Genomic DNA, 24,620 nt, shown 5'->3' on the forward strand with positions numbered 1-24,620 from the left:
TTGCTGTACTCTGTGAAGTTGGAGAAGTATTTAATTGAAAAAATACTAACTTGTTAACACCATATACCCAAGCCACGACAACAATCTCTAAAAAAGCGACGATGAGGAGAGGATATGACAAGGACCAGTTATCAAGGAGGTCCACGATGTAGAGGCCTCCTTCGAAGGACATGGGAATAGCAAGGATACACAGCACCAGACAGATACCTCCTGAAAATGTTCACACGTTGGGGAATTTATAATATTTCAACAACTTTCTGGCATTATCATACGACATTTTATCATTCTTCAAATTTCAGAACAAAACATTAGTCAGTTTATATTTTATTCACAACCATCCAAAACAAACCTGAAACAAACTCCTTCCTAATTTTATTCAGATAAGTAAACTCATCCTTAAGTGAGGTGAGGAGACTTTCCAACATGCCAAACTGAGAGTCCAGACCAAGGAGGAAGAGCATGAAGAAGAAGAGGATGGACCAAAGGGGTCCCACTGACATCTCACTGATGGCATCTGTTATTGCTATGAACGCTAGACCTGGCCCTGATCAGCTCCTCAAACTTCACTCCTGGTAGTACAATGATTGGTTATTAGATTCAGTTATGACAATTATTTCATTAATTATGACAATTATGGCATTAATGCTACTAAAGCAAAAGAATAAAAGATGCTTATATATAAGTTTTCTAACACCATCGTTGAGATTTACTGGTCTTGTGAAGATAACGAATCCGCCGAACACGCTGGTACCACATTTTATTAGCGTAACTACTATTCCATCTGGGGGGAAGTTTAAACATTATATCAGTGTCACTTCTACTAAGAAAGCTTAATTTGAAGAAACCTATATTTGAAGAAAAAATCACATCTATTCTATAATTTTGATGAAAATAAAACCCTAGATGCGATAACCCTGCCTGCTGTCAACATTTTGAATACTCAAAGTATTAATTCACGTTCTATTATATAACCAACATGCCGATCAGAGGGGACATTTTGCTTGTTGTACCCGTGTTTTCACTGTTAACACTTTAAACTACTGTACCTCTGATACAGTCGTTGTTGCTCTTGTTGTATGAAGAGTAAGTGACCACACTGCCAAATGATATTCCCCGCGAGTAGAATATCTGGGTAGCTGCGGTTCTCCAGACTGTGGGGTCCGCTAGGTGCTCCCACTGTAAGGGTGATTATTGTTAGAAACTTTAACTTAAAATTATGTTATAGTAGTTCAAACTAGCAATGTGATATTTATTCTGAGAAATCGTTGCAGGTTGAATTTGCAATGGTATACGAGCTGAAGCTGTAACTTAAACTAGAAAACATATTTATTTTTAAGCACAACTGCAATGACTGCTGATGTATCACAGACTTAAACCTCCATTCAAACACAAGGATACATTTCCTAACTTAAGATATAACGCATACCTTTGGGGTAAGGTAGTAGAGGATGCCTTCTCTGGCTCCGGGCAAAGTGACTCCTCTGAAGAACAGAACAACAAGCAATAGGTAGGGGAAGGTAGCGGTGAAGTAGACAACTTTACCTGACGATTCCACCCCTGAGAATAAATTAATGTGAAGTTAACATGAGCATGTAGAGATTCATTCACAATTGATAATACATTGAGGAACACTGGCAGTACTCGAATCTAACAATAAACCTCCTAGCCGATCGGACTGCGGACACACTACGTTTATAGGTTAAGATATTTGGTGGATTCGTGTAGTGTTTTTGAGTCTCATGATTTGATAGTTCTTTTATTCAAATTTCTGATTGTTTCTGAATAGACTCAGTGAAGACAGATTCTAATGGAAATAATGGAAATAATGGAAATAAATAGCTGAATAACGTATCGACATTTCTACGTCATACTCATATTCTGAAATAGTATTAATTCAATTAAAACGATCAATATTCACATTAAAAATTTGACGACGAAATTTATTTCAAACAAAATATATAACTGTAAAATAGTTATCAACCGTAAAATAGTTTTTAACGAAATCATAGCAAATATGAACATAAAACTGACAAAATTTATCAAATAGGGCTCATCTGAAAATTAACGAATAGCGTGACGTGTATAGGAGATAAAAGATTAAAAGAGATAAAAGAATTAATGGACAGCAGAGGAGTGAAATTAAAACGAGAATATTACTATTCACACGTCACTCAACTAAAAACTGTGTTAGATTGTTCAACTCTATTTTATCGTTGAGTGTTGGTTTATTTTCAACTAAAAATCGGGCTTCTTTAATCTTTCTGTTGATGAGTGATGTTCCTCTATCTACGATTTGAAGTTTTAGCTTTGGGGGGCCTTTGTGCTGAGGGTGACTTTCCCTGTAGTGCTTTGCTAGTGGCTTATCTTCGTAAGATTTTGCTGTTGGATTTGCCGCACTACGGTAATGCTCGTCGAACCTGCACTTGATCGGTCTGTATGTTTAAGATATTGGTCCGAAAGCAACCCAAAAATGTTTCTACATAGTGGGATTGATGAACATAGTAAATTTAAATTCGTTACAATTTGCTGGCCGTGAATGAATGGTAAAAGCGAGCGACCATTTTATTCTCGGTATCATTTTGCACTTTAATTTACTTTAAATATATCAATATGTCATTTCTTTTTGTTTGGAAAAATGTAGCACTGGTGACGGTCCAATTTACCCGATCTTGGTAAATACAGCGAATTTTAGAGAATACGAATACAATTACACGACGAACAATTCCTGCGGTCAGGCAACATGCAATCAGGTGATCTGCAATCAGGCGATCTGCAATTCTAGTGATTGAAAATCATGAAGTAACGGCGATAATTAGTGATTTGGACCTAATTAACCTGATCGTCAACACGCTTTTATCTTTAAAGGTGAGGGATTGTTTGATGGGCGAGGGTCTGAACGTTGTAGTGATGTGAATTTGTGGATTATTATTTTCAGTTGACCATTTTATGATAGTAAGGGGAAAAGTGGCATTCCGTTGGATTTAAATGTTCACAAGGATTTAGCAACGGAATATGGTAGTTAAAACCCCTACGAACATAATTAGACTTGTCACCAATTTTGTATCTCGACAGAAACACCACTTTTTACCACTTTTTACCACCTTTGTACCACTTTTCTGGTTTGCCGAATATCTTTAGTTGTGAACGTCGTAGAAGGCTGGAAATTAACCTAGAATGTTTATCTTATCAAGGAGTAAAACTTTTATAAGAAAAATGTGTACATTGGACAATCAGCTAATTGGATAATTACCAATTAGTTAATTACCAAAAAAAGTGAAAAATTTTTATTGGCTCAAAATGATTAAAATCGTTTGAAACACGGAGAAATGTAGTTTTTAGAAAAACTTCAAAACTTTTTCACTTACAAATTTTTTTCGAGACTTGGAAAAATTTCGAAAATTTGAAAAAAAAAATTTCCGCCAAAAGTGATCGAATTGCATGAAACGTGGATAAAAATGCTTTGCAGAAAATCTTCGAACCTTTTTAGATTGGGGAATACTAAAATCATCAATATTTGAAGTTGGAGTTCAGTAAATCTCGGCATATTTTAGTAATTAGGAATAGCTTAGCGGAAAGGGCTGAACCTGAAAAACGTTAACCACACAATATTAGAGTTTCATAACTAATTACAATACAGCTTTATCAAATTCCACATAAAGAAACAGCACAAAAGGACCGTTTAAGATCGAACCGATTTTACCTGCTGTATACTATCATTTTATTGATTTCAATGATCAAAACCTCTCTGTACCGTCAATCTTGCCAATCTACACCGGGTATCTGAATGTACCGGACCTCTTCTTTGCCTCTATAATAATTAGACCCAGTTGTGCAAGAAATGCGATTTCTCACAGGGGCTTCTTTTAACTGTGCACCTTTTGTCACTCTCGCAAGAGGCCTGGTATAATTATAGGGGGGTATAGGAAGTGTAAATATACCTTCCATCATCCACTGTGGCTTTTTTGTGTTGTGAATGCACATGCCGCTTCGTTTGCTATGCAAGATACCTCGAATAACCCCCATATGTCATTGCCAGGGTCGGGATAGAGCTGGAGATAGCATTGAGAGGTTGCTAGAAATAGCTAGACTTAGAATAAACTGGTGGTAGCTGGGTGGTGCTAGCATGGAGGTAGCAGAACGGGGTTTCATTGGAGTTGGTTATTTTAATGGCCAAAGAGTGCCGGAACTAAAGTTACTTAAGATTGCAGTTTAGGGGCAGTGCAAACCACGGTGGAGTCAGGGACACAGAGCTACAGTGCAGGAGTACTGCAAAAGAACAGTGCAAGTGATACAGTCTGCAACAGTAAAACGCCGAAGAAGGAGATAAGATTTCTGGCTGCAGAGGAGGAGAGGAGCAGGAACCTGATTGTGTTTGGGTTGAAAGAAGAGGAGGAAGAAGAGTTTCCTGCTCTGGTAACCGCATTTTTGGAAGAGGTGGGGTGAGAACTTAATTCCAAGCGACACGGTGGGCTGGAACCAATCAGGTACAGCTATCCGACCTATCAAGATCACCGTCCTGAGCTTTGTACCGCGACAATTGACCCCCTAACAATTGACCCCCCGACAATTGACCCCCTATGTAATTACACTGGCGTCAAATGTCGCAAAATCTAGGGCTTAGTACGACAATTGACCCCCCATGTAATTACACTCAATTGATCGGGTTAGGGTCAGGGTCCTGGGTCAGGGTCAGGGTTAGGGTTAGGGTTAGGGTTAGGGTTAGGGTTAGGGTTAGGGTTAGGGTTAGGGTTAGGGTTAGGGTTAGGGTCCTGGGTTAGGGTCCTGGGTCAGGGTCAGGGTCAGGGTCAGGGTCAGGGTCAGGGTCAGGGTCAGGGTCAGGGTCAGGGTCAGGGTCAGGGTCAGGGTCAGGGTCAGGGTCAGGGTCAGGGTCAGGGTTAATTGTATTAAATTATATTTCCGGGGGTCAATTGTCGGAGGTCAATTGTCGGGGGGTCAATTGTCGCCTACCCCTAAGCTTAACCCCTAAGCTTAACAGCCTTTCATCATAATCTGATAGCTAGACTTTATTCTAAGTCTAGCTATTTCTAGCAACCTCTCAATGCTATCTCCAGCTCTATCCCGACCCTGGCCTGGCAATGACATATGGGGGTTATTCGAGGTATCTTGCATAGCAAACGAAGTGGCATGTGCATTCACAACACAAAAAAGCCACAGTGGATGATGGAAGGTATATTTACACTTCCTATACCCCCCTATAATTATACCAGGCCTCTTGCGAGAGTGACAAAAGGTGCACAGTTAAAAGAAGCCCCTGTGAGAAATCGCATTTCTTGCACAACTGGGTCTAATTATTATAGAGGCAAAGAAGAGGTCCGGTACATTCAGATACCCGGTGTAGATTGGCAAGATTGACGGTACAGAGAGGTTTTGATCATTGAAATCAATAAAATGATAGTATACAGCAGGTAAAATCGGTTCGATCTTAAACGGTCCTTTTGTTTTTAGTATTCCCCAATCTAAAAATGTTCGAAGTTTTTCTGCAAAGCATTTTTATCCACGTTTCATGCAATTCGATCACTTTTGGCGGAAATTTTTTTTTTCAAATTTTCGAAATTTTTCCAAGTCTCGAAAAAAATTTGTAAGTGAAAAAGTTTTGAAGTTTTTCTAAAAACTACATTTCTCCGTGTTTCAAACGATTTTAATCATTTTGAGCCAATACAAAATTTTCACTTTTTTTGGTAATTAACTAATTAGTAATTATCCAATTAGCTGATTGTCCAATGTACAAATTTTTGGTACAAAAGTTTTACTCCTTAATAAGATAAACATTCTAGGTTAATTTCCAGCCTTCTACGACGTTCACAACTAAAGATATTTGGCAAACTAGAAAGGTGGTACAAAGGTGGTAAAAAGTGGTAAAAAGTGGTGTTTCTGTCGAGATACAAAATTGGTGACAAGTCTAATTATGTTCGTAGGGGTTCTAAATACCATATTCCGTTGCTAAATCCTTGTGAACATTTAAATCCAACGGAACCCTTAAATCGACCACTTTTCCCCTTACTATGAGTGCAAATGGTTTTATTTTCTACCCTGGTTTCTTGAAATTTATACCATTTTTATTTATTATTTTATTGACAGCCATTTACTTTTAGGTGTCTAAGTAACGGTAATCTTGGTCATTCCGAATCTGGAATCAGGACCAGCTAGAGAACGGTTTGAAAAAGTCACGTGACAGTCGAGTGTAGAGTGATTAATCATCATCCTGGTCACAGGGAGGAAGCTAATAGTATTTTTTGTTAGTAAGTTTAAATTGCATAAAAAATATCCGTTACAACCGAAGATACAGCCGATTAAAATGTAGCTCGCACTAAACACAACGTAATTACCACAAAACCGATCAAAATGACGTTAAAACAATCATTGCACGTGCACGTGCGTTTAACAACCCTCGTCACCATGGTTACTTTGCAATTACATATTTCTCATCTATTTGCACGTGGCCACGTGCAAATAGATGAGAAATATGTAATTGCATATGTAATTGTATGTACGTGGGCGGTCGTACATACATACATACAAAAAGAATCTTTTGAATTATAAGTAAGATGATATTTAATCGCTAGGATGGGATGGACCAAGAATCAGCCCGTCCCTATAATAAACTACAGTTGTGATGATTGTTTGAATGTTTTGCTTGCCTGCTGTGGATTTTCAGACCACCCAAGTATCACCCGTTAAATCACCTCTGAAAGGTATTAATATATCATAGTATCTTTCAGAAAATCAGTGCGATTAGTTTTGTGATCGCACCGAATATGTTTTCGGTTGCTCCTAAAACAGTGGAATTAGTTTTGTAATCGCACTCCCTGGAAAAAACCGGTGCAATTAATATCGTTACACCGTGTATTCACAGAGGCCCCTAGCTGCGTACATGAATTCGTGACTGAAATTATAAAATAGCTAGGTAGTAGGTATGGTGTAGAAATGGCAATAAGGAACAAAATATTTATTTCGTTTCTTTTTTTTTTTTTCTCGATTTTAATAGACGCTATTATATAAGGTATTAAGTTATAGAACTCCTGACCAAACGAGTGCCGAAGGCACGAGTTTTGTCACGAATTCTATAACTTAAAGAGCGGCAGACTATATGGACACCTCATCAGAGCATCTGATAAGATAGCTGAACGGAGGATGAGACTCGCAGGTCATCTAGCCAGACATGAAGAACTTCTGAGTCATCAACTTTTCTTCTGGGAACCCCTTCAAGGACATCGTCGAAGGGAAAGACCACACCTCACATATATTGACATCCTTCGCTGCCACGTGTATGCAAAAACAATAGTTGCAACTTTTTCTTCCCACGATTGTAATTTGTTACGTTGGGTAAACGACTCTGTAGTGCGACACGTACTCCGACACGTACTCCCTCTTTCGCACTTGAGTTCGTGTCGCCGTACTGTCCAGGTACTGTAGTGCGACACCAGATCCTGTCATATTTCCAAGTTAAGGTCAGTTCCTATCCTTCTTGCCTACCTGCCTAGGTCGATCCAGATGAAATCTGGAACGAGTTTCGTGTCAACAATTCTCTCCATTTATCTCTATCACACATGAGCAAACGCAGCTGGTCAGGTTCCATTCCAGTGTCTTCAAGTAGAAAGTCCGGGAAGGTCTTATGTGGTCGTCCTCGATAACGCTGGCCATAGGATGGTTGCCAAAAAAGAAGTTGTTGAGCAGGTTGGTCCTGTAGAGTGTAGACGGTAGACATGTCCTGCAGAACGAAGTCTTCGTGTCTTTATAGTATCTGTCACCGATGGAATCTTTCTGTAAAGAACGGAGTTAGGTGTATGTGATTTCCATGAGATACCAAAGACCCTTCGTAGCATTCTAGTATAAACACCGTCTAGTGCTCTAATATCAGCCTTTTTAAGAGTCCAGGTTTCTGCGCCATACATGGCAGAACAGGTTCTACTGCAGTTCGAAAAATCTTAGTCTTGATCTTCCTGGACATATTAGATTTCCAAAAAGCATCCAGGCTCTGTAAAGCTTTCCATGCGAGGCCTTTCCTGACATTGATGTCTCTGCTTGTTGATGCTATAAAGGATCCTTGGTACTTAAAGTCATGAACTTCTTCTAAAGGGATGCCGTTAATAAAGACTCTTTCGTCTGAGTTGACAGGTCGCGGGATGTTGTAGGACATGTATTTGGTCTTTTCGATGTTAATGAGGAGACCATAACGGGCTGCTATGTCAGAAATGCTTTGGCAAAGGCGGCCATTTTCGTTGAAGCTGTCAGTAATTGTTGCTAGGTCATCGGCGAAGTCCAAATCAGCAATGTAGTTACTGCCAACTTTTAACCCATCACGTGGCCCTATTGCCAGTCTTAGTATGAAATCCAGGACGATGATAAAAATGAGAGGCGCAAGAACATCGCCCTGGAGAATTCCGAGGTTGGTAAGGAATTCTATTTCTAAGGTTATACCTTCAAGGGTCATGATTTTAGCCTTAGTGTTGATGTAGAGTGACATAATGGCTTTTATGATTTTTTTAGGAAAGCCGTAGGAAGCCAGGATGTCGGGAAGGTGAGATCTGAAGATGCAGTCAAAGGCCTTTGAGAAATCAATGAAGGAGATGACACAAGAAAGCTGGAAGTTCACAACCCCTTCGATGATACGTCTAAGAGCCAGAATCTGTTAACGAGTCCCTCTTCCAGGCCGGAAACCATTCTGGTTGTATCGGAGGCGAGGTTCTATGTGGCTCCTGATTCGGTTTAGAAGCAGCCTGTTGTAGATTTTCGTGGCAACAGGGAGGATGGAGATTCCTCTGCTGTTTTCAGGACAGAACTTTTTAGCTCCTTTGGGTATAGGAAGAATGGCAGTGACAAGAAGCTCTTCTGGGGCTTTACCAGTAGCTAGCATGTTGTTGAACAGAGATAGTAAAGTAGTGTCCAAGTCAACACACTTGTACAGCAGAGAAGGAATTCCGTTATGACCGTACGTGTCCTTTGTCTGCTTGAGAGCTGTAGATAGTTCATCTGCTGAGAACGGTGACGTTTCAATTGGGAGTTCTGGCTTTTGGACTTCGAAGCTACCCATTCTGATGTTGTCAGCAGGATTGTAAAGCAGTTTGCTGTAGTGGTCAGTCCACGCCTTTGCTCGATCTGCCTTGTTTCTGTATCCAGGTAATGGAGACATAGATTTAGGCTTACGATTGGTAAGGTCATTTATAAGCTTCCACGCAATACCAGAGCTGTTTGACTTCGTCTGCCATGCTGCATACCCTGAGTGGTTTGCGGGTTGCGGAATAAACAGCTGATCTACTTGATCAATTGTCTTATTAACAAACGCTTCTTGTATTATGCTGGTTTCGACCTTCCTGACTTCAAGGGTGGCATCACGTAGGGCTTTAGTAGCAGCTCGTGTCTTCCTTTCGTGACTATGTTTCAACGCAGCATCACGTGCCTTGACAGCAGCCCGGTACTCAGGATTAGATGAAATCTGATCAGTTAGACTAGTCTTCTTCCTTTTGGGAAGTACTCTCTCTGCTGTGTCATTAATAGCACTTATCATGTTGGTGTATGCATACTGGTTGTGTTGGACGAGGTCATCAGTCTCGTTCTCTTCATCCATTAAGGCAGTGAACCTGTTCTGGAGCTGGAGTTGGAAGGCTGTTGAAGTTGCAATGTTACTTTTTAACTCCTCCCAGTCATATTTGATAACCTTAGGTCGGACGATGTTGGTCCTTATTGACAGCTTGATAGTCGCTGTGAAAATCCGATGGTCAGATTGAACCGAAGGATTAATGTATGACTCACAGTTTTTAAGTGAATTCTGCCATTTTGAGCGAATGAGGATGTGGTCATTCTGATGCAGTTGACCATTTGGTGCTGTCCAAGTCACCTTTTTAGAATGCTTTTTGTTAAACTTTAGCGCACCGATGTTGAACGCGTTTTCTTTTGCAAAGTCGAGAAGATGCTGTACCCGTTTCGGTTAGTACATTCATAAAACGCGTTGGTGTTGCAGGTGTCTTTTCCAAGGTGAGCATTCAGGTCGCCAGCTATAGCTACTACGTCATGAGGTGGAAAAGATCGGACACAAGAAGTAAACTCTGCATAGAACTGTTCAACTTCAAGGTCTGTAGACACATTATAGTAGGTGAATGACAAGTAACTAAGTGTGTGCAAACTTCACCGGTAAAAGAAACAGACATTATCCTGTCTGAGAAGACGTTATGGTCGATGTAGCAGCGTTGGGCCCAAGGGGAAAGAAGGAAGCCAAGTCCGAGGAGCGTTCTACTTTTAGGGGGAGGAGATGCTAGGAGGAACTTGTAGCCATCACGCATTATATAAGGAGTCTTCTTAATACGATGCTCTTGAAGTGCAATCACAGGTATGTCGAAGGCTTTGGCTTTGCACACAAGTTCCCATTGCTTCCATTTTTCAGTGAGAGATCTTACATTGTAAATAGAAAGGTAAAAGGATTCTGAGATTTTTTTTGTTGATTTTTGGTTTTTTGATGGTCCTTCTTTTAACACAGATACCATCAGCTGCATCTCTCCCCGAAGGGTTTAAAGGTGCAGCATCATCATGAGCTGGACTATCAGAAGGACAGGTAGGGGCTGAAACCCTAGTGCTGTAGTTGTTTAGTTCGTTGTAATGTTGATAAACAGGTGCGTGGCAAAAAACTTTGCGAGTACCAGAGTAAAGCTAGGGGTTGGTAGCCCACTAGCAACAAGTCCAAGGTCTCAAGCAACCAAAAATGACTGATAAGAGCACTGAGGGTCTGCAGCCACACACAGACAGTGAGGGAGAGTGAAATAGGGGGGTTTTGTGCCCCAGTACACAGAACCGTAAGTCATTAAGCTGTGAGAAGGTTCTTACAGCAGAAGTAGGCTAGAAACTGTGACATCAACATGTTTCTAGTTAAAAGGGAGAGTGTCCTGAATAACTCTGATGGCCAGACTGCCATCTTGATGTCCGCTGGAAGAAGTGCGCTTGTCGCATCTGCCACTCAGCATACCTGCAGCGGGCAGGATCCTCTAAAGCTCTTGCTACACGGCGTTAACTGTATCCGTGCATTACCATTCCCGGGTGTCAGTAGCGCGAGTCTTAAGTGATTCGTCGGGTCGGTTCACGTCACGTATGTCGAAGTGCGAAGTGATCATCAAGCAGCAGATTACCTTACAAGACATATTTATGGCGGCCTAATTTGCGACGACCGAAATTTTGGCGGTCCGAAAATATGGCGAAATTGAACAAAAACCGTCAAATTTCGGACGTCACAGAAAATAAGGGTATTTTTCATCATTTTTTGTGACAGTAAGCAGTAAGGAAATTTCTGAAATTCGTTAAAATCATGTTCAAACTTATAGTCTGTATTAAGACTGTAAGACTTTCATGTTAGCACATACATGTATTTTAATGCAAATTTAAACTGTATTGCTTGACATTCAATTCGTCATTGGTGTGGTAATAATTTGTCCCAAGATGCCAGAATTTATTTATTTATTTTACTTGATATTACTTTTTAGAAACAAAATAAAGCAGTGAAGGCACAGTCATTGAAATAAGCTAAAAGATAATGCGACGGATTCTATTACGACGACCGAAATTTTGGCGGTCCGAAAATATGGCGAAATTTTCGGAAAACCGCCACATTTCGTACGTTATAAATATGTCTTGTAAGGTATCCTAATTCATATCACACGCTTCTTTTGACCATTGTTAACGGTCTGGCCCGGCGCGCGCTACTTCGTAGCACGTGCCATCGGGCCAGACCATAGAAAAACGAGGAGTTTTCCTGCAGATTTGTGCTTGCTACACGTTGTATACCTCTCGTGCACGCGAAGCAAAAGGGGTTGCAGCGTGTGTCAAATTTGTGCAGTAGAATGACATTGGCTACGAGCTACGTCACGTGACGTACACGCGCAACCAATTACAAGGCCAGAATTTGATCACGCTCAAAGTGAGCGCTGTACTCCAAGACACGCGATTACAATTGGCCAAAACTGCCCCACGTGATTTGCCACGTGATATATTTTTAAGCCAATTACGACGTCAGAATTGCATCATCTGAGATGACGCATATATCACATGGTATATCTATTAACGCGCTGAATAGATTCTAGCAAACTTTGGTGAATTCGCAGCCATTTCTTATTGGCATTACTCATTATGCATTAGTTCAATACTCGATTTTGATAGATGTCGCTTGCTTGTAGTTGTATCTTTGCCAATGCTAAATGCCGTAACATAATTGAGCTGAAACATGTGCCATATTGCATATAACTGACCAATCTTATTTGCTGTTCACATCTGTTCCATTCCTCCTAGAATTTTATTTCTCTCAGATTTTGTCGAGAGAACATTTCGAGAAGAAAGCGGCGCGCGCTACTTCGAAGAAATTTAGACGAGTAACATCCGTCAAACGCATTATCAGTATCTCTGACTAGGAATTGGGATAACAAGTTCATATGCTTGGGCCATATACTTACTTTGAGTTTGTTACTTTGTTTGGCTTCATAGAATCCTCTATCGGGACATTACATACATCGAAGAAGTCGACCCCCCGGACAGTATAGAAACTGTTTTATCACCACTCCAATCCAGCAAGGAGTTTCCATTCCGACGGCTGTATCCTGGAGCTGGAGCATGGAGGCTCGTCCGGAAATGACTTGACAAAGTTCGTTAAAACTGTTTTGAATTGCATAGGATCCTCGATGGTGTGCATATGTGTTTGGATTACATTCCATGATCGAGGTCCAGTGACGGCTGCCAGACTTTGGGGCCGGAGTGATATGATCCACCATATACGTCATCAAGTAATTAACATGCAAGCTTGAAGCTTGTGGCGTATAATTAGTGATGTGATCCATGGATTGAATATAATTGACCTAGAAATGGGCTAGATCTGGGGTAGAGTTCATATGACAACTCTGTACATAGAAGCTACAAATTAAGAAGTGAACATGTTTTAAATTGAGACAATGTATTGGCTGGTTATAAAATGTTAAATCGATTAATAATATAATACTTCAGAATACAACAAATTACTCAATATTATTACCAAAGTATTTCGCAACAGCGAACAAGTACTCAATCTTTGTTGGGTATGTCGTGTAGAAGGAACAAAGGTCGTACAGAATACTGCTGGAAATCCTCTTCTTTTTGGAAGGAGTCTTTCCAACAGCAAGCCGATCCAGATGATAATCTGTAACAACCTGTTGCTCCTTGATAGCACGAAAATATTCTTGAACAGAGGGCTTTGGGCGATTCACTCGGGTTTTGAAACCTCTGTGAAACCCCTCCACCATGTTAGAGGTCCGAGGGAACTCCGGATCCTGAAGAATACTGGCGAAATGATTCCAGAACTCTAAAGGATGTGGGAGGAACCCTCACCTCACTGTCTACAATGGCTGACCCTAAGTAGGTAGGCATGACTGGTGATAGAATGCGATACTACTACCTTCTATCGCCCAATATTTATACCTAGAACACTAAATCGGCTCACTCCCCTTGCATGCCTTTGACACGTACGTCTCACATCCTTGATACGAGAACCCCCCCCCCCCCCCCCCCCCCCCCCCCCCTTTAGCAAGAGCTCCCGTCCCTTATGTGATCTACGAGTCGAGCAGTCAGATCATGTTTACTTCTTAATGTACAGCTATGAATTACAGAATCTAGGTAAACTATAGGTAAAAATATAATATTAATCATAAGCTAAAATGTACTAATCTTTGTATTCTAAATGGGGAAAAAGAAGAAACATTGTCAGTCAGTCGAGAAAATTGTCAGTCAGGCTATATGGCAGCTTTGTAGATGTTGTGACTATGCTAGTAGTGGTCCCAGGCTTGCGACTGGAATTGCGGTGTTAAATCGATTTAAAGGTATACCAACGATCCACCTCCCACTTGTTGTTTGGTACTTAGCATTAATAGTGTTAGCTGTAGCCATTTATAGCAAGAATCTTAAAACTAAAGGGGATGACAAGGAAAAGAGGAAGGAAAAAGAATAACGGAACAAACAATTAATTAAAGTATTTACAGGAGCATTAGTTATTGTAATTACAAGCTTCAATAATAAATCTAAATGGGGAAAAGAAGAAACATTGTCAGTCAGTCGAGAAAATTGTCAGTCAGGCTATTATATGGCAGAATTGACATGTGAACTCTACCCCAGATCTAGCCCATTTCTATGTCAATTAAATTCAATCCATGGATCACATCACTAATTATACGTCACTAATTGGTGACGTGATCTGACCCCTCTTTGGGGGCCGGATCCGGTCCCAAAGTCTCCCAGTGCCAGTGACTGCAAATGCAATGAGTTGTCATGTAGTGCTTAATTACGTTGACTGCTGGACTTAGCTATACTATTACTGGGCACAACTGCCTTTTGACCATGCTGCCGTTTTCTCAGAAAAGGCAGTAAGTCCAAATTTTCGAAATATGACAATATTGGTATCAAAACTTTCAGTAGAAAATTCTCTACAACATGAGCTACATATTAATGTATAGAAACATTGTTGCATGCAATTCCTAAGGAAGTAAGTCCCTGTTGAGAAACATTATGTTCGGTTTTGGCCAATTATTTTCTGAGAGAAGGACGTAAGTCCGGACTTACTGCCTTTTCTGAGAAAATCTTGAAAATTTTCTGAGATAAGGAAGTAATTCCGTGGACTTACTGCCTTTTCTGAGATAAATTATCTGTGACAGGAAGAAGTAGCTGGACTTACTTCCTATAAAAGCATGCTAAAAACGGAATTTTAGAAAGCGATTTCCCAAAAAGAACATAACTTTACAGTTACTAATACTGCCGATTGATATTTTCGCTTGAAATTTTCAGAATCGATGTATAATTACATTTCAACCTTACGTACGTGATACAAATTTTCATTTAGGCCTCCAAAAAAAATTTGGTGGCCGATTTTCAAAAACGCCGGATGTATTTTAGTTGCAAAACATAAACATTGGAGCAGTTATTGAGCTGTTATAATCGCAGAGAATGTTTAGTTTAGGTATATCTTTTAGATCAAGTTCATTTTCATCAAAATATCGATAAGATATCATTTAATGCACTGAAATCGTTCAAAATTGGCAAGTTTGCCTAAATAAGGGCATACTATTATTCAAAAACATTTATTATATGATATGGAGCAATTTATATTTACCTAATTGTTTATATTTTACAATATAATCCAAAATACATAGATCCCAACCTCAAAAATTTAGTAAAAAGCTTGGACTTACTTCCTTCTCAGAAAAATATTGAACAGAGATTTTTCTCAGAAAAGGAAGTAAGTCCACGTTTTCTCAGAAAAGGCAGTAAGTCCATCCAGTATGAAAAATAAGTTCGATTATTTGGCATATAAATGGTTATATCTAAGCGACGCACAATTTTTTGCAAAAAATAGATAATTATGTAACTCTACGTCGACTCGATTCACAAAAATGTAAGCTTATATAACCTACAAGGAAAAAGGTCGCAAAGTTTAAGAATGGCAACATCAGACATTATGTTTCTGAGAAAAGCAGCGTATTTAGTCCCCATTTGATCACTAATTGACTCCGTCCACCAATTTGTACGCGACAATTAAAGCCCTAATTGGGGAAGGTTTGTGATTGTTAGATATGATTAGTTCAGGAATGAGTATACGAAATAATGCACGATCAAAAAAAACTTGCTCGAATTTTAAAATTTTTGTACAGTTTTTCTCAGAGAGCGGGACACATACAAATTGGCACCTTTTAGGCAAAACATGAATTGCAATGTATTTGCAAGGGAGGTTTGACAAATGTATTGTGACAATTCTGCGAATCTTGAACCAATCGTACAAAATTACATTTTTGTCGTATTATTTTTATGGTCATCCTAAAGAAGATCCAGTTCTGAAAATTGGCGACGACCTTCCAATATGCAATAGGGCTTTTACAACTGTCCGAAAAATTTGGTGGATATCGGAGTTGATACAGTGATCAAAATGGGGCAAAATACGCTGCTTTTAGCTGTAACATAATGTCTGTTAATTGGATATGCTTTAAATTTTTCGGACACTTTCCTTGTAAGTCTATGAGTAAGCTTACCAATTTTTGTTGCAATTGGAGGTCGGGAAGGATACTCAATATTTATTTGTTTGAAGAAAATTGTGCTGGCCGAAATTAGCGCTAAAAAACCATCCTACAGTCGGCACGCGCGGCTCACTGTCGATGGCGCACTACCTAGTTAGGGTTAGGGTTAGGGTTAGGGTTAGGGTTAGGGTTAGGGTTAGGGTTAGGGTTAGGGTTAGGGTTAGGGTTAGGGTTAGGGTTAGGGTTAGGGTTAGGGTTAGGGTTAGGGTTAGGGTTAGGGTTAGGGTTAGGGTTAGGGTTAGGGTTAGGGTTAGGGTTAGGGTTAGGGTTAGGGTTAGGGTTAGGGTTAGGGTTAGGGTTAGGGTTAGGGTTAGGGTTAGGGTTAGGGTTAGGGTTAGGGTTAGGGTTAGGGTTAGGGTTAGGGTTAGGGTTAGGGTTAGGGTTAGGGTTAGGGTTAGGGTTAGGGTTAGGGTTAGGGTTAGGGTTAGGGTTAGGGTTAGGGTTAGGGTTAGGGTTAGGGTTAGGGTTAGGGTTAGGGTTAGGGTTAGGGTTAGGGTTAGGGTTAGGGTTAGGGTTAGGGTTAGGGTTAGGGTTAGGGTTAGGGTTAGGGTTAGGGTTAGGGTTAGGGTTAGGGTTAGGGTTAGGGTTAGGGTTAGGGTTAGGGTTAGGGTTAGGGTTAGGGTTATGGTTAGGGTTAATTGTATTAAATTATATTTTCGGGGGTGCAATTGTCGGGGGTCAATTATCTGGGGGTCAATTGTCGGGGGGGGGGGGGGTCAAGACTCAATTGTCGGGGGGTTAATTGTCGGGGGGGTCAAGACTCAATTGTCGGGGGGTCAATTTTCGGAGGGTCAATTGTTGGGGGGTAAATTATCGGGGGGTTAATTTGTAATTGACGGGGGTCAAGACTCAATTGTCGGGGGGTCAATTGTCGGGGGGTCAATTGTCGGGGGGGTCAAGACTCAATTGTCGGGGGGTTAATTGTCGGGGGGGTCAAGACTCAATTGTCGGGGGGTCAATTTTCGGAGGGTCAATTGTTGGGGGGTAAATTATCGGGGGGTTAATTTGTAATTGACGGGGGTCAAATGTCAATTGTCGCCCACCCGTCTGAGATGTCACCGAGAACTGGATACCAATATCATAAGGGCACTTGCATTTGCAATGCAGAACTTTCAACATGTTGATTATTAATATAAATATACCGTTCTCTTCTTCTGTGCAATGACATCAGAATTCAGATCTAGGGCCTTTAAGCTATTAATATATCATATTCATAGTGTCTTTCAGAAAATCAGTGCGATTAGTTTTGTGATCGCACCGAATATGTTTTCGGTTGCTCTCAAAACAGTGGAATTATTTTTGTAATCGCACTCCCTGGATAGGAAAAAACCGGTGCAATTAATATCGTTACACCGTGTATTCACAGAGGCCCCTGCGTACATGAATTCGTGACTGAAATTATAAAATAGCTAGGTAGTAGGTATGGTGTAGAAATGGCAATAAGGAACAAAATATTTATTTCGTTTCTCATTGTTTCTTCTCGATTTTAATAGACGCTATTATATAAGGTATTAAGTTATAGAACTCCTGACCAAACGAGTGCCGAAGGCACGAGTTTTGTCACGAATTCTATAACTTAAAGAGCGGCAGACTAACGCCAAGGTATATATGGACACCTCATCAGAGCATCTGATAAGATAGCTGAACGGAGGATGAGACTCGCAGGTCATCTAGCCAGACATGAAGAACTTCTGAGTCATCAACTTCTCTTCTGGGAACCCCTTCAAGGACATCGTCGAAGGGGAAGACCACACCTCACATATATTGACATCCTTCGCTGCCACGTGTATGCAAAAACAATAGTTGCAACTTTTGCTTCCCACGATCGTAATTTGTTACGTTGGGTAAACGAACTGTAATATAAATATACCGTTCTCTTCTTCTTTGCAATGACATCAGATCTATAAGGGCCTTTAATCTCTGCCAGTAGTTGAGGTGCTGGGTGGCATGTGCCATCTTACTTATAATTCAGAAAATTCTCTTTGCATGTACAATGTACGACCGCCCACGAGCAAATTAGGTAAACAAATCCAATGACATTAAACGTTGGCATGGAACATACATTTTAATTTCACACGTGCAGAATTAGCGCGTGCATTATTGAATTCTAAGACGCGCTAAAACTCTGCTAAAACTCTTCCTGGCCCCGCGCATTCTGCTTATTTGGTTAACAGGTTTTTCTTAGACTCCGTGTTAGGACTTAAGCTTTCTGTACTAGTTTTTCGTTATCTTAGAATTTATTCCGCTTTTATTTTATTCCCACTCTCGACTCTTCGCTAGCAGTCCGGTTAAATTAGTACCTTTAGTGGGTCTCATTTAATCATTAGGTCTTATTAAAGAACCTCTCACCCTCTAAGATTTTCACCGCTTCGTTCATTTTTATAGCTTTATTCTTTTTATCTTTTTACTACACTTACTAACACTTGCATTATAATTACAATTAAGGAGCAAAAGTTTGCGGAGGCATTCTAGAACGGTATATATTTTAACACTTCATGCACGGGTGCCATTCTGCTTATTTCTTTATTTGGTTCACAGGTTTTTCCTAGACTCCGTGTTAGGACTTTAGCTTTCTGTACCAGTTTTTCGTTATCTCAGAATTTATTCCGCTTTTATTTTATTCCCACTCTCGACTCCTCGCTAGCAGTATGGTTAATTTAGTACCTTAAGTGGGTCTCATTTAATCATTAGGTCTTATTAAAGAACCTCTCACCCTCTAAGATTTTCACCGCTTCGTACATTTTTATAGCTTTATTCTTTTTATCTTTTTACTACACTTACTAACACGTGCATTACAAAGGAGCAAAAGTTTGCGGAGGCATTCTAGAACGGTATATATGTTAACACTTCATGCACGGGTGCCATTCTGCTTACTTGGTTCACAGGTTTTTCCTAGACTCTGTGTTAGGACTTTAGCTTTATGTACCAGTTTTTCGTTATCTTAGAATTTATTCCGATTTTATTTTATTCCCACTCTCGACTCCTCGCTAGCAGCAGTCCGGTTAATTTAGTACCTTTAGTGGGTCTCATTTAATTATTAGGTCTTATTAAAGAACCTCTCACCCTCTAAGAAAGTGTTTTTTTCGTTATATTAGAATTTATTCCGCTTTTATTTTATTCCCACTCTCGACTCCTCGCTAGCAGTCCGGTTAATTTAGTACCTTTAGTGGGTCTCATTTAATTATTAGGTCTTATTAAAGAACCTCTCACCCTCTAAGAAAGTGTTTTTTTCGTTATATTAGAATTTATTCCGCTTTTATTTTATTCCCACTCTCGACTCCTCGCTAGCAGTCCGGTTAATTTAGTACCTTTAGTGGGTCTCACTTAATCATTAGGTCTTATTAAAGAACCTCTCACCCTCTAAGAAAGTGTTTTTTTCGTTATATTAGAATTTATTCCGCTTTTATTTTATTCCCACTCTCGACTCCTCGCTAGCAGTCCGGTTAATTTAGTACCTTTAGTGGGTCTCATTTAATCATTAGGTCTTATTAAAGAACCTCTCACCCTCTAAGATTTTCACCGCTTCGTTCATTTTTATAACTTTATTCTTTTTATCATTTTACTACAGCAGGGTGTCATAATTATTGGCGCGTAGACAATTTTGCGTAAAATTTTAGCTTACCCAAGCTTTTAGAAACGATCATTACTTGACTTCTGAGGGTCAGTTTCCTATGATGTCTTGATCATTCGAGAGATAATCCTTCATACTACAATTCAGTTTAAAAACAAAGTCCGAAAGAAGTTAAATTTCGTCGAAAATCACGACAAAAGAGAAAATCTTGGATTATTGGACTTGAAGCCTTCGGCTGCTTCCCCTGAATTCCGGGATGAGTCCGCCCGACTATATTTTATTGCGTCAGTTAGAGGAGAAAGAGAGCTTTTATAAAATCTATAGTTTTCTATATGTTTCGCTATCGCCTGAAGAGCTGTGCACTTTAGTCTGAAGAATAAATTCAGAAAAAATTCACCGAAAAAAAATCACACATAAATCCCTTATATTACTCCTTCGTAAATCTAACCAAGTATGGAATCGACCCTTTAAATAACGGCCTAAATTATGGGTTTTTAGGTACATCAACATAAAATTCTGAAATTAAGAAAAAGTTCAAACGATTGTCTACAGGCCAGTTTTTGAATTTTGTAATTCTGATATTCAGAAGTAAAGTTATGACCCGTCAAAAAATATTGATTTCATCATAAAATACACATAAAATTTCAAACACGCCAATAATTCTGACACCCTGCTGTACACTTACTAACACGTGCATTACAAAGGAGCAAAAGCTTGCGGAGGCATTCTAGAACGGTATATATTTTAACACTTCATGCACGGGTGCCATTCTGCTTATTTGGTTCACAGGTTTTTCCTAGACTCCGTGTTAGGACTTTAGCTTTATGTACCAGTTTTTCGTTATCTTAGAGTTTATTCCGATTTTATTTTATTCCCACTCTCGACTCCTCGCTTGCAGTCCGGTTAATTTAGTACCTTTAGTGGGTCTCATTTAATTATTAGGTCTTATTAAAGAACCTCTCACCCTCTAAGAAAGTGTTTTTTTCGTTATATTAGAATTTATTCCGCTTTTATTTTATTCCCACTCTCGACTCCTCGCTAGCAGTCCGGTTAATTTAGTACCTTTAGTGGGTCTCATTTAATCATTAGGTCTTATTAAAGAACCTCTCACCCTCTAAGAAAGGGTGTTTTTCCGTTATCTTAGAATTTATTCCGCTTTTATTTGATTCCTACTCTCGACTCCTCGCTAGCAGTCCGGTTAATTTAGTACCTTTAGTGGGTCAAATTTAATGATTAGGTGTTATTAAAGAACCTCTCACCCTCTAAGAAAGGGTGTTTTTCGTTATATTAGAATTTATTCCGCTTTTATTTTATTCCCACTCTCGACTCCTCGCTAGCAGTCCGGTTAATTTAGTACCTTTAGTGGGTCTCATTTAATCATTAGGTCTTATTAAAGAACCTCTCACCCTCTAAGATTTTCACCGCTTCGTTCATTTTTATAGCTTTATTCTTTTTATCTTTTTACTACACTCTTTAACACGTGCATTACAAAGGAGCAAAAGCTTGCGGAGGCATTCTAGAACGGTATATATTTTAACACTTCATGCACGGGTGCCATTCTGCTTATTTGGTTCACAGGTTTTTCCTAGACTCCGTGTTAGGACTTTAGCTTTCTGTACCAGTTTTTCGTTATCTTAGAATTTATTCCGCTTTTATTTTATTCCCACTTTTGACTCCTCGCTAGCAGTCCGGTTAATTTAGTACCTTTAGTGGGTCAAATTTAATCATTAGGTCTTATTAAAGAACCTCTCACCCTCTAAGTCCTAAGAAAGTGTTTTTTTCGTTATCTTAGAATTTATTCCGCTTTTATTTTATTCCCACTCTCGACTCCTCGCTAGCAGTCCGGTTAATTTAGTACCTTTAGTGGGTCTCATTTAATCATTAGGTCTTATTAAAGAACCTCTCACCATCTAAGGTGATGAGTCCGCCCGACTATATATTATTGCGTCAGTTAGAGGAGAAAGAGAGCTTTTATAAAATCTATAGTTTTCTATAATATGTTTCGCTATCGCCTGAAGAGCTTTGCACTTTAGTCTAAAGAATAATTTCAGAAAAAATTCACCGAAATCAAATTACACATAAATTCCTTACTCCTTCGTAAATCTAACCAAGTATGGAATCGACCCTTTAAATAACGGCCTAAATTATGGGTTTTGAGGTACATCAACTCAAAATTTTGAAATTAAGAAAATGGTCAAACGATTGTCTACAGACCAGTTTTTGAATTTTGTAATTTCGATATTCAGAAGTAAAGTTATGACCCGTCGAAAAATATTGATTTCATCATAAAATACACATAAAATTTCAAACACGCCAATAATTCTGACAACCTGTGTCCAACCCCAAAAAACCCATTTTACCTCAAATTTCAATTTTGGGAATGGGTTTTTTTGGGTTTAAAAAAAATTGGTTCCTTGTTTAAAAACTTTTCATTTTATTTGACTACATTTAAAACAAAACCTCTACCTAAAAAATGGGTATAATTTTCCCATTTCCCAATGTTTAATGAACTGTTTAAAGCAATTTATGGGTGGGTATCTTATTTTATATACCAAGACAAAGTTAGTCCGTGATTTCTCAACAGTTAGTACCGCAAAAGGGGTGGGTGTCCTAAATATTTTCCGAAAAAACAGTTAGTAGTAGTACCGCGAAGGGGGTGGGTCTTTTTTGTAAATTCCAAAGTTGCACTTAGTCGACGTCACGTACGGCACTTGGTATATAAATTATTTTCTATCTCAATCTCATTTTATGTCCCCAACCTTATTAAGTTATTTCCCATTTCTGAATATTCATTTTAACGTTTATGGTTTTAAACTTTTGATAGTCTCTACCGACATTTCTTTTAATAATCAGTAACCGATAGCATATTGAATATGAGCATAATCACTTATTATTAATTATCACGAAAATATAATATTTTATTCATTTTTATATTTGAAATATTTGAAATATTTAAATGTAATTTCAAACTCAGAAATTTCGGACAAGTTTTTTCTATATATTCTGGTAACATGAGTCGGACAAGAGTCGCTATCGGACAGATGTCCTTTTAACTGCATATCACCGCACAGGCTATGGAAATCTAGCGTCCGCTAACCGGCGCAATTCTTGTTGCTTTCACAGTTATCTGCAGTCATCCTATTAACGTGGCGCTATTTAAATTATATCTTTTTATAATTCAATCTAACGGATCAACATTGTAGGTCAGTCATGAAGCTGTGGTCAATACTCCTTCTCACACTTCTTGTAGCCCTGCTGAGGGCTCAGGATGGTGCAGGCGATGGTGCAGGAGTAGTCGATGGTGCAGGCGATGGTGCAGGAGTAGTCGATGGTGCAGGCGATGGTGCAGGCGATGGTGCAGGAGTAGTCGATGGTGCAGGCGATGGTGCAGGAGTAGTCGATGGTGCAGGCGATGGTGCAGGAGTAGTCGATGGTGCAGGCGATGGTGCAGGAGTAGTCGATGGTGCAGGCGATGGTGCAGGAGTAGTCGATGGTGCAGGCGATGGTGCAGGAGTAGTCGATGGTGCAGGCGATGGTGCAGGAGTAGTCGATGGTGCAGGCGATGGTGCAGAAGTAGTCGATGGTGCAGGCGATGGTGCAGGAGTAGTCGATGGTGCAGGCGATGGTGCAGGAGTAGTCGATGGTGCAGGCGATGGTGCAGGAGTAGTCGATGGTGCAGGCGATGGTGCAGGAGTAGTCGATGGTGCAGGCGATGGTGCAGGAGTAGTCGATGGTGCAGGCGATGGTGCAGGAGTAGTCGATGGTGCAGGCGATGGTGCAGGAGTAGTCGATGGTGCAGGCGATGGTGCAGGAGTAGTCGATGGTGCAGGCGATGGTGCAGGAGTAGTCGATGGTGCAGGCGATGGTGCAGGAGTAGTCGATGGTGCAGGCGATGGTGCAGGAGTAGTCGATGGTGCAGGCGATGGTGCAGGAGTAGTCGATGGTGCAGGCGATGGTGCAGGAGTAGTCGATGGTGCAGGCGATGGTGCAGGAGTAGTCGATGGTGCAGGCGATGGTGCAGGAGTAGTCGATGGTGCAGGCGATGGTGCAGGAGTAGTCGATGGTGCAGGCGATGGTGCAGGAGTAGTCGATGGTGCAGGCGATGGTGCAGGAGTAGTCGATGGTGCAGGCGATGGTGCAGGAGTAGTCGATGGTGCAGGCGATGGTGCAGGAGTAGTCGATGGTGCAGGCGATGGTGCAGGAGTAGTCGATGGTGCAGGCGATGGTGCAGAAGTAGTCGATGGTGCAGGCGATGGTGCAGGAGTAGTCGATGGTGCAGGCGATGGTGCAGGAGTAGTCGATGGTGCAGGCGATGGTGCAGGAGTAGTCGATAGTGCCGCCGATTCGACTCCTTCTACATCGACTTCTTCTGCATCGACTTCTTCTGCATCGACTTCTTCAACAACAGATGATGGTGCAGGAGTAGTCGATGGTGCAGGCGATGGTGCAGGAGTAGTCGATGGTGCAGGCGATGGTGCAGGAGTAGTCGATGGTGCAGGCGATGGTGCAGGAGTAGTCGATGGTGCAGGCGATGGTGCAGGAGTAGTCGATGGTGCAGGCGATGGTGCAGAAGTAGTCGATGGTGCAGACGATGGTGCAGGAGTAGTCGATGGTGCAGGCGATGATGCCGCCGTAAAAGAAGAAGATGCAGAAGATGATACAGCTGATGGATACAAAGTTCAAATCAGTTTTGTTGTTTTTGTGATCAGTTTGTTGAGAAACGTTCTTCGCTGGTAGTCAACAATTCACGTTGATCAGATTTTACATTGCTCCCCCTTCGATAGACGCTCAGTATTATAATAGTGACAAACATTATAGAAAAGCAACTTAGCTGGGACTTTACAAATTCTAAATAGTGGATGATTATGAATGGATAATTTTATTGCTTCACAATACAAAATAATTCTCAAATGCCGTATGAATGTTGTAATGCATCACTGCAGCTAATTAAAATCGTTTTACTGACA

At 40.3% G+C, this 24,620-nt stretch overlaps 1 protein-coding gene across 1 annotated transcript; it reads left to right on the plus strand.

Moving 5' to 3' along the window:
• Window positions 1-24,620, plus strand: LOC134822242 (fibroin heavy chain-like). Its single transcript, XM_063833150.1, has 2 exons — window positions 1-5; window positions 22,857-24,620. The coding sequence occupies exon 2, from the start codon at window positions 22,864-22,866 to the stop codon at window positions 24,388-24,390; it is 1,527 nt and encodes a 508-aa protein (XP_063689220.1). The 5' UTR covers window positions 1-5; window positions 22,857-22,863; the 3' UTR covers window positions 24,391-24,620.

The sequence above is a fragment of the Bolinopsis microptera genome, chromosome 10 (genome assembly GCF_026151205.1).
Source record: "Bolinopsis microptera isolate Bmic1 chromosome 10, MBARI_Bmic_1.0, whole genome shotgun sequence".
Taxonomy (NCBI): Eukaryota; Metazoa; Ctenophora; class Tentaculata; order Lobata; family Bolinopsidae; genus Bolinopsis; species Bolinopsis microptera.

Bases quoted from the DNA above. Each gene is read 5' to 3' on its own strand.
- LOC134822242 (XM_063833150.1), top strand. From the start codon at position 22,864: ATGAAGCTGTGGTCAATACTCCTTCTCACACTTCTTGTAGCCCTGCTG.